Source organism: Solanum tuberosum, unplaced genomic scaffold (genome assembly GCF_000226075.1).
Source record: "Solanum tuberosum cultivar DM 1-3 516 R44 unplaced genomic scaffold, SolTub_3.0 scf00374, whole genome shotgun sequence".
NCBI lineage: Eukaryota > Viridiplantae > Streptophyta > Magnoliopsida > Solanales > Solanaceae > Solanum > Solanum tuberosum.
In genome coordinates, this window is record NW_006239301.1 from 443,409 (window position 1) to 455,036 (window position 11,628).

The 11,628-nt window shown below is 35.6% G+C and overlaps 1 protein-coding gene and 1 pseudogene across 1 annotated transcript; both read left to right on the plus strand.

Annotated features, from left to right (window-relative positions):
• The first annotated feature begins 1,996 nt into the window (after nucleotides 1-1,996).
• Nucleotides 1,997-2,942, plus strand: LOC102597807 (UDP-glycosyltransferase 76C4-like; annotated as a pseudogene).
• A 1,648-nt stretch (nucleotides 2,943-4,590) lies between these two features.
• LOC107057793 (uncharacterized) lies at nucleotides 4,591-7,233 on the plus strand. The gene is made up of 3 exons (XM_015302760.1): nucleotides 4,591-5,112; nucleotides 5,512-5,772; nucleotides 6,823-7,233. The coding sequence occupies exons 1-3, from the start codon at nucleotides 4,591-4,593 to the stop codon at nucleotides 7,231-7,233; spliced, it is 1,194 nt and encodes a 397-aa protein (XP_015158246.1).
• The last annotated feature ends 4,395 nt before the right edge of the window (nucleotides 7,234-11,628 follow it).

The window sequence follows — 11,628 nt, forward strand, 5'->3', positions numbered from 1 at the left end:
TACATTTAAAAAGAATTGTAAATATTAGAGATTTAATTAATAGCCTTATATGAAAAATAATATGTTAATTACAAAATAGTACAAATAATAATATAATATTCAAAAAGTGAAATAGAGAGTATGAATAGTAGTTCTCCAAATTTGGAGAACTACTATTCAACTCTCTATAATTGGAGAGTAGAGGGTAAAATAGAGAGTGGTTGGAGAGGATATTCTCTATTTTACTCTCCAAATATAGAGAATGGAGAGTAAAATAGAGTAGGGTTGGAGATGGTCTTAGATTGTGAATTTTTATATGTCTTTATAGTAATTTGATATATTAATTATTGTGATTTATAACAAATTTTTAAAAATGTAAATTTTATTTTAAAATAAATCAAGGATTTCATGCTTGCATAAAATTAAACTGTTTGATTCTCGAAATTCAAAATTTATCACATAGACAGAGAGTCTGTTTCTTCTTTTTTTATGGAAACAATCCAGGTAAACAAGTAATTACTTTAACTTTGAGAGTGCATATCTAAACATGTTAACTTGGTCTCAACTAGCAACTAAATACATCTTAATGATAACATGAGGTAATGGATCCATCTTAGTTGGTGGAGTAGTGGTGTGTTTGCTTCTGCATCTTATAATACCAGCAAGCAACAAAAAACGTGCTACTGCTACATTAGGTATTCGATTATTGGATTTTTTTATTTTTCTAATTCAGTTCCGTTGGGTTTGATTCTTGGACATTTTTTATTATCACACTGAGCTTGTGTGGGTATTTTTAAATTGTCGTTCTGAGCTTCTGTCTAGCTACTAGCACTGCATATTTACAAATTTAATTAGAAGACAATTTCTTATTTCAATTGCTAAAAAGAAAAATCTAATTCATGACTGAATGGGTGCAAAACTAATCATTTTGAGTAGTATATTTTCTTAACACGTGTAATACAAGTACAATTTTTTGGTCCAAAGAAAAAATGTAAACTGAACACCTAATGAAAGAATTGATATTTCGATAGCAGTACTAATAATGGTGTGTAGTACTACCCCTTAATAGGCGGGCCAACTTGTGTTTTATTTTTCCACACTTGCCGGGACCAACCAAATTATTGCACTATGATGAGGTTAGCTTTGCCTATTATTTATTCTCCTAACTTTTCATCGATCAGACACAAGCCAATATAATAAGCATCTGTATATTTGATTAATATTCATGAATACTATGTCAAGTAAAATATCGATGGATAACAGAGTATGTCCATAGTTATTTTTCATGAATATTATGTCAAGTTGATAACCAATTTCTTAGATAAATCATATCTTTTTAGTACCTGTATGTCCAACAAGTGTTGCCTGAAACAGTTCGTTCTTGTTTCACATCTTCCATTTTGCAATGATAATATCGGCGCCTACACATTTTTTTTTTGTTTTTTGATGACTCGTGAACCTCATCCACATGCACTAAAAGGTGCCTGAAAAACAACTCATCTATTGACTCTCTCTCTCACTTACCTTTTCTATTGATCTGTTTTAGTACGATCAAGAAAAAATAACATGAATTCAATATGGCACTTCAAATAATACTCCCTCTCATCCATATATTTTCCGAGTTTTGAGATTCAAAATTAAGTACTAGTTCTTAGATTGTGAATTTTTTATGTCTTTATAATATTTTTAATTATTAATTATTGTGATTTATATTAAATTTTTACAAAATCAAGGATTTCATGTCCGCATACAGTTAAATTGTTTGATTCACGAAGTTCAAAATTTGTCACATATTGGTAGAGAGTTTCTTTCTTCTTTTTTTATGGCAACAATCCAGGTAAATAATTAATTACTTCAACTTTGAGAGTGCATATCTAAACATCTTAACTTGATCTCAACTAGCAACTAAATACACAAACATAGGTATGTTTAAGTGTTCAACTAACACAAGAGAAACAAGCTAAGGTGTCTAAATGTGCGTACTCAAAGTTTAAATGTTGCATTGAATCTGTTACTCATGAGTCATGAATTTGTTACATGTATAGAATCTCGACTAGAGGAAGCAGTCGAGGAACTTCCACCTCTCAGAATTAAAGACCTTCCTTTATTCAAGACATGTAATGTGGATGCACTTTATCAAGTTATTCAAGGAATGATACGAGAAACTAAAGCTTCATCAGGCCTCGTTCTCAATTCATTTGAACAACAAGAACAACTCTCCATGTCTAAACTCCGCGAAGATTTTCCTATCCCAATTTTCCCAATAGGCCCCTTTCACTCTCATTTTCCGGCTTCTTCCAGCAGCTTGATGTCATAAGACCAAACTTCAATCTCTTGGCTAGACACTAAACCACCTAAATCTGTAATTTACGTTAGCTTTGAAAGTGTTGCAGCAATAGAAATTAATGACTTTCTTGAGATTGCTTGGTGCTTAGCAAACAACAATTACCCATTCTTGTGGGTCGTTAGGCCCGCATTGATTCATGGCTCTGAATGGATCGAATGGTTACCTAGTGAGTTCTTCGAGACAGTGAATGGAAGAGGACACATTGTCAAATGGGCTCCTCAGCAACAAGTATTGAAACATCCTGCTGTTGGGGCATTTTGGACGCATAACAGATGGAATTCAACATTGGAGAGTATATGTGAAGGGGTACCAATGATTTGTATGCCATGTTTCGGTGATCAAATGGTGAACGCAAGGTACGTTAGCCATGTTTGGAAAGTAGGGGTGCAATTAGAGAATGGCTTGAAGAGGATGAACATTGAAAATGCAATTAGAAGGTTGATGGAGGAGGAAGAAGGGAAACAAATTAAAGAAAGAATGTTAGAGCTAAAGGAGAAGGCAAATTCATGTTTAAAGCCAGGAGGCTCTTCTTATGAGTCTCTGAGGAGCCTTACGAGTTACATCTCATCATTTTGATCATGTTTATCTTCTGTTCATGGACTCTCATTTCATCTTTATTTTGTATGGATCTACAATTAATTTGACAATTGTTAGTTGCAAATAATTTAGTGTTTTGAAGACTGACAAAGTTGCATAGAACATGTTGTGTCAACGTGATTCAACTTCACCTAATATGACTGGAATGAGGAAAATATTAAAGAGTACAAAGTCGCAATAAAGTAGGAGTCCATACGAAGTCAAATTGAAGAAGGATTCCAAAACGTAGTAGGAAGCATAGTTTAACCGTGTAAATAAAGTTGAGTTGAAGAAGGTTTTGAGAAATTCAAGTCTATAAATAGGGCGTGATTTTCTTCTAAGAAATTTACGCACTTACATAGAGAGATAATCAAAACACTATCAAAGAGTTTTTGAGAGAGTTTTGTATTTTACTTGGGAGTGCTGCGAGTTTGTGAGAAAAATTGTAAGATTGTAGTTAATAGTAATTGACTGCAATTGAGTGTTGAGTGTAGGACGAGTCTACCAAGTTGGAGAATCTTGGAAGACTTTTAGAAGGCTTAAACTTGGGGGTTTTGTCTTGGGTAAAAAGGGATTAGAGTTTATAATTCCTTAGATTACATAGGTGTGTAATCGTTGTGTAGTTTGAAGTTGTGATAAATAATACGAAGTTGTGAACTGATTATTATTTACCGCAATTATCAAACGTTAGTACGTGTTCCTTTACTGAATTAAGGAGGCCATAATTCCAACAATTGGTATCAGAATGAGGGTATCTTAACAAGAGTCTAATCACTCAAGATAAGATCACAATGAATTCTGCACCTCCTATTGGGCATGGTCAAGGTCAAAACATCAACATACCACCACTCTTCAATAATCAATACTACTCATGGTGGAAAGATAGAATGGAGGACTTCATTCAAGCTGAGGATTATGAACTATGGGTAAGAATTACTGATGGACCTCTAACTCCAACCATCAAAGACAGTGAAGGAAACAATGTTCCAAAACCTAAGGAACAATACGGAGACGCTGACTACAAGATGTTAGGAAAAAATGCAAAAGCTAAGCGCATTCTTGTATGTGGACTTGGTCTTTATGAATTTAATCGCATCTCAAGTTATACTTTTGCAAAACAAATTTGGGACACTCTCTTAAATGCTCATGAAGGTACAACTCAAGTCAGAAAATTCAGAATTGCCCGACTTTGCTCTGAATATGAAGCATTTAAGATGAAGAATGGAGAATCACTTCAAGATATAATCACCAGATTCACCACAGTAGTGAATGAGTTAATTTCCTTAGGAAAGATATACACTACTGAGGAACAGGTAGATAAAGTACTAAGAACTCTACCTAGATCATGGGAAATCAAAGTCACTGCTATTAGAGAAGTCAAGGATCTAACAAACATGACTCTAGATGAACTGGTAGGAAATCTCAAAACTTATGAGATGCACGTTGTAAAGGAAGTGAAGGAAACAAGGAGAAGAATCTCGGTCTCAAAGCAACTGAAAGTGATGAATTAGATTTAGATGATGATGAGCTAGCACTAATCACCAGAAACTTTAAGAGATTTTTCGAAAGGGGAATGAATTCTGGAAAAAAGGCGTATACCACCAAACAAGGAGAAAAACACGGAAAAAGTTCAAACTGGTGGATGTTACAAGTGTGGTAAAACTAATCATCAAATCAAGGATTGTCCTATGTGGGAAGTAGAATGGAGAAAAGAAAGAGATGAAAAGGAAAAAAGGGAACTTGCAAACAAGAGAAAGACCAAAGAAAAGGAACAAGCTATGTACGCTTCCTGGGGAACAAGTTCAAACAACTATGAAGAAGATGATGATGACATTGCCTTAACGGCCATGGAAGAGTCAGATTGTGAACCTGATTCAGACTCTGAAGAAAAAAAGGTAAACATATCTGATCTCAAAGACAAATTAGAATCCTTCTCTAAGAAAAAATTATCATTGTTAATGCGAACACTTATGGACACAATTCAAGAACAAATTAGAAACAAGAATCAGTTGCTTGCCTCCATGACTAGTTTAAAGTTTGAGTATATCGATCTCGAAAAACTCAACACTGAACTACAAGAGAAAACCAAGTTGTGGTTAATGAAAAATCAGAAACTTGAATCCTTCGATCTTGCATTAAAAACTGAAAATATAAAATTAAAGGTTATTGGTAAAGAAAAAGCATGTGATCAACCCAAGTATGAACATGAGGTGAATAAACTCAAAAACGACTTAAGCTTAGAAAGAGAAAACTCTAGGAGGATGAATCTTGAATTATCCAGGACTAAATATGATCTTGAAAGATTGCATGGACAAGGTCATCCATGATAGTCACACATCTTGGAAACAACACCCGAAATATAATAGCTGAAATAAGTTTTGAACAAACCAAAAGTGACATTACTTAATTTTGTAGTCTCTGTGGTAAGATTGGTCATTCCAAATTTAATTGCCAAAGAACTAGAATTTATACACACCTAAGAAATAGGCACCTTCTAAACAAAACAGGTCTTCCCAACTGAATAAACAGAGATCTTATTCACCCTTTTGATAAAAATAAAGGACCCAAGTTGATATGGGTTCCTAAAACTAACCTTTAATATTTTTCAGGTAGAAGTGAGAGAAAGGAAGCAACACTGGTATATGGATAGCGCTTGCTCAAGACACATGACTAGAGATAAAACAAAGTTTCTCTCACTCGAAGAAGGAAAAGGTGGAATGGTAGCTTTTGGTGGCGGAAAAAAAGGGCAAATCAAAGGCGTTGGCAAGATAGGAAGATCTGATGAACTATCAATTGACAAGGTGTACCATGTGGAAGGATTGAAACACATTATGTTAAGTATATCCCAACTGTGTGACAAAGGAAACAAGGTAATTTTTCTATCTACTGGTGTTGAAGTAATCAATCTAAAAACAAGAAAGTTGTCCTAACGGGAAAAAAGTACAAACATGTTTACACTGTAGACAACTTCTAAAAATATCTGATGAGAATATAGTATGTCTAAGTGTGTTGGATAAAGGTCCTCTACTTTGGCATAAACGACTAGGTCATGCAAGCCAGGTACAACTCAATAAACTCATCTCTAAGGACTTAGTAATAGGTCTTCCTAAAACTAAGTTCAAAGAAGAAAAGATGTGTGAGGCCTGCACTCTACGGAAACAAATAAAATCATCCTTTAACTCAAAGCAGGTGATAAGCTCAACCAGGTCCTTGGAACTAATACACATGGATCTATGTGGACCCATGAGAGTCAAAAGCAGGGGAGGGAAAAGGTATATGTTTGTATTAGTTGATGACTATACTAGGTTAACCTGGACACTCTTCCTGACATCGAAAGATGATGCATTTGAAGCATTCTACTCACTAATAAGAAAACTTCAAAAGAAATTTGACAAACAATTAATGTAAATCAGATCTGATCATGGAACCGAATTTGGAAACTCAAAATTTGCTCAATATTGTGATCTCTATAGAGTTGACCATAATTTCTCTACTCTTAGAACCCCTCAACAAAATGGTGTTGTTGAAAGAAAAAATAGAACCTTACAAGAAATGGCTAGAACTATGATGATTACAAATAAAATCACCAATCAATTCTGGGCTGAAGCTATAAATACTGCCTGCTATACCATCAATAGATGTATGTCCAGACCAATGTTAGATAAAACTCCCTATGAATTACTAAAAGGAAGAAAACCCAATATCTCTCATCTAAGAGTATTTGGGTTAAGTGTTTCATCCACAACAATGGAAAAAATTTGTTGGGTAAATTTGATGCGAGAAGTGATGAAGGAATCGTTCTAAGGTACTCCACAGATAGTAAAATCTATAGGGTACTCAACATACGAACAATGTGTGTGGAAGAGAGTGTGCACATTGTATTTGATGAAAGCAATACTATGTCTAACCAAAACTTGCAGGAAAATAAAGTACCATCAAAGGTATACAGCGAAGTTGTACAGGAACAGGTACAAGAAACAGGTCCTTTGGATACAATTAATGAAGACAGTGCAGACTCACATGATAATCATAATGGAAACACAGAAGAAACACTAGAAGATGACCAAAGGAAACTAAATAATAGTCCAAATGCAGAACAACATGATCTGGTACTAAAAGACTACAAATACCAAGGATCACATCCCGTGGACAACATACTCACTGACCTCTCTTCTGGAATAACCACTAGATCAGGACTAAAAAATCATTGTGCCTTCAGTGCATTCTTCTCTATGGTCGAACCTAAAAGAATCAGCGAGGCCCTCCAAGATGCAGACTGGATCATAGCGATGGAGGAAGAACTGAACCAATTCAAAAGAAGTAGAGTCTGACATCTTGTGCCAAAGCCTGAGAACAGAACTATCATTGGAACTAAATGGGTGTTTAGGAACAAATTAGATGAACATGGAACCATAACAAGAAATAAAGTAAGGTTAGTTTCTCAAGGGTACAATCAAGAAGAAGGCATAGATTATGATGAAACCTTTGCTCCAGTAGCTAGGCTTGAAGCAATCAGATTACTCATAGACTTTGTTGCCTACATGGAATTTACATTATACCAAATGGATGTAAATAGTGCTTTTCTCAATGGGCTACTAAAAGAAGAAGTATTTGTAAAACAACCCCATGGATTTGAGAACAATGATCATCCTGACTATGTCTATAAGCTTGACAAAGCTCTTTATGGGTTGAAACAAGCTCCAAGGGCATGATATGATAGATTGTCAAAGTTTCTCTTAAAACATGGATACACAAGAGGAAAAATCGACAATACACTCTTCATTAAAAATAAAGGAAAAGACTTGCTTATTGTAAAAGTATATGTTGATAACATTATTTTTGGAGCCACAACGAAAACACTCACTGATGAATTCTCAACTCTCATGAGCAATGAATTTAAAATGAGCATGATCGGAGAACTGAACTATTTCTTGGGACTGCAGATCAACAAAACACCTGCGGGAACAATGATCCATCATCAGAAGTACGTTAAAGAACTACTCAAAAGATTTAAAATAGAAGATGCTAAACAGATCACTACCCCAATAGCCACTGCCACTAAGTTAGACCTAGAAGGAACAGGTCCAGCTGTAGAACAAAAACTGTATAGAGGAATGATAGGTTCACTTATGTGCCTTATAGCCAGAAGGCTCGATATTGTGTTTAGCGTAGGGGTATGCGCTCGATTTCAAGCCAATCCAAAGGAATCACATCTACAAGTTTTCAAAAGAATTCTACGATATCTAAAAGGTACCACAGACTTAGGACTTTGGTATTTAAGGGAAAGTAATTTCAAACTTGTAGGGTACGGTATGCTGATGTGGACTACGCTGGTTATCTAGCAGATAGAAAAAGCACTACAGGTATGGCTCACTTTTTGGGATCCTGTTTAATCTCTTGGGGTTCAAAGAAACAAATTCGGTTGCACCGTCTACTGCCGAAGCTGAATATGTAGCCGCTGCTTCATGTTGTGAACAACTACTATGGATCAAACAATTGTTACAAGACTTTGGTCTACAAACTGTGTTCCAATTTTTTGTGACAACACAAGTGCCATCAACATCTCAAAAAATCCAGTTCAGCACAAAAGAACCAAACACATCGATATAAGACATCACTTTCTAAGGAATAATGTTGACAAAGGATTGATATCTATGAATTTTTGTACCATAGAAGAACAAATTGCCAATATGTTCACTAAGGCATTAGCAAGGGAACACTTTGAAAGGAACAAGTTGGAATTAGGGATGATAAAAATTGCCTAAGTATCTCTGTTTACTCAGTAAACTATGGTCCTCGATTACATGCTATTTTAAGTCTTAATAATTCATAATGAACTGTAACTAAAGGAACTACTATTCTCAGGTAATTAGAAAATCAAGGGATTAGGACTTCGAAGGCCATCATCTCTACAAATAAAGGTATGTACACAATACGTACTAAAGATGAACAAAATAATGTGACTTATGCACTCTACCCGTTCCCTCATTAAATTACTCTGTCAGAAAATATGATTTAAACCGCTAAAAATTCAATCAAAAACTCATCAAATCCATCAAATCCATCAAATCAATCTCTCTCTCTCTCTCTCTCTCTTCTCTAAAAACCTTTCCACTTCCCATTATCAGTTACATCTCACTTTTGTTCATCCTTCACAAAACCTCCATTCTCCATTCTCACTCTCCCTTCCTAATTTCTACAATCCATTCCCAAATCATGTCCTCACCGTCCAAAAACCTCAACCTTGCCCTCATACCCTTCGAGAATTAAGAAAGCCCATTTTTCTCACCCGATGTAATGTTCATTGACCCTTTCGGAAGATCACATTTTGCATGTCATCTCATAGAGCAAGCAATTCAGGGAGAAGTACGAAACCATAGATTGGGGTCTGATTTCAGTGATAATACGACTGCTTATTATCAGGGGGAACAAAAATCATCAAAGAAATAAACTTATACCTCATATATTGATGAAGATGATACTCCGTTGGTAAAATTGATTCCTAAACGACTTCGTCTAGCCTCCAGTAAACCCATCGCTACTTCTGTTGATAAGCCTCAAGAAGATCTCACTTCTGAACCATCAGTGGTGATTCTGGTTAGAGTTACTCGGTCGGTGCAACATACTCTGGATGAAGTACTTCTTACTAAGTCCACCAAGAAATCACGTGTAGTGAAAAGTAAGTTTGTTCCTCCTTCAAACCTATAGATATTATTGATGATACTATTGAACCTAAAAAGGATAGAAAAAGAAAGAGAAATGTGTCTAAGGGTAGTACAAAGGAACATATCACTTCAGCCAAATATGTAACACCCCGTAGCCTTGAGTGGGAAGTTAACATTATTTGGGAGTTTAGGTGCCACCCATGAGGCCACCCATGCCCCTTAGGTGGGTAGTGTGCGTGAGCCCTCCATGAAATCTGCCTAAGGCAGTAACCACGGGCAGGACCCACACCTTGTGGATAGGTCCACGCCACATGGTTGGCTCCGTAGGTCAAGAGCCCCCAAGATAGTGCCACAGATCCCAAACCACGCCCAACCAGGGCGGGCCATGGTTAGACCCACACCCCGCGGTCGGGGTCTCGTGGGTGAAGCAGTGACTTGTTTTAAACGGTTAAGTGAGGACTTAATGGAACTTTTGGGAATTAATTAGGGATGAAGTGGTGTCATTTTACCCTAGTTTAGACCACCTATATAAAGACTATAAACCCATAAATTCATTGATCCTAATCATTATTTCAACTCATAAAAAAGAACCCAATTCCGTCTCAAATATTCTCTCTCTAGAAAGTGAAGAAGAAGAAGATGATGATCAAGCTAGGTCAAGGCAAGTCTCCATTGTTCCAAGATTTGAGGGCTTTGTAATCAAGGTATGGTAGCTTATTCATCCATGGATTCTTCCATCCATGGAGTCCCCTAGAATTCCCCCAATTGTGAAGATGAAATACCCAATTCAAGTTAGGGTTCCTTCCAATATTGTGGGTTATGTTGATTATGATCCAATAGAGTGGTTTATGATTGTTTATGATGGAAATGCATGTTTTTAGTATGATTATACATGTATTCTTGATTAACCTAAGATTCCAAGGTGAATTTGATATAGTTGAGTTTTATGCCATCAAAGGGGAAATTGAGGGCTTAGATGTGATATTCTAAGATTGATGAATTACATTATAGATTGCTTGATATTAGAACACCTAGACATGAATTTCTTAAGAGTAAAACTTATAGACATGAATTGATTAGATTAAGGCTTATATGATGAATCATGATTAGTAATGCTTAAGTTTATGCTTATATGAAGATATATGATTAGAATTACTAAAGAATGAAGCATGTGGTTAGAATATCTTGAGAATTAGGCATATAGAATGAAAATGAGAAGTATTGCTTGAGAGTAAGGCTTGTAGTTATGAAGGTTGACTTCTAGGGCTTTGAGAGTGAAGCTAATATGTATGTTGAATTATATATGACATTATTGTGGAAGGACTTTACCCACATGACTTATAGTATGAGTATATGAGATTATGCATTTTCTTATAGAATCAATGTAAATGCTTTATGAGCATTTTGAGAGTGAAGTGTCTATGATTATGATGTTGTACTTGTGTGTTGTTGAAAAGATATTCTCACATACACACTTATGCATGAATATGGGATGGAAGCTTATACCCTAGTTGAGTCCAGCTTCCAAATGGGATCCTTTTACACTAGTTGAGTCTGGGTTTCTAGTAATAATCTCCATATCTATAGAATTATATTAATTGATATAAATGTTGTGTTGGTTGAAGATATATTCTCATGAACATATACTGAAGATGATGTGAAAGATTTTCTCACATAGAATGATTCTAGGTTGAAAAATTTGCTCACCTAAAATGAATCAAGTATGTTAGACTAGAATAGCTTGAAGTTGTGATATAAGATCACATCATGAATAACTTGACTTGGTAAGACAAAATCATGCTTGGTATCTTGAGTTAAGAGTTCTCATGGTAGCCTTGGATTGAGTAATAGTACCCTTCCAATAGTTAGCTTGAACTAAGCACAATAGAGTGCTTTGCATGGTAGCATGATAGCATGACTTGGTTAGGCCATACCATATCATTGGTAGCGTGGATTGTGAAATCGTACCCTTCCTTGTGTAGCTTGGACTTGAATTATAGTATGCTTTCCATGGTAGCTTGGTCTATCATAATGTAGTGATTTTCCTTGGTAGCTCTGAAT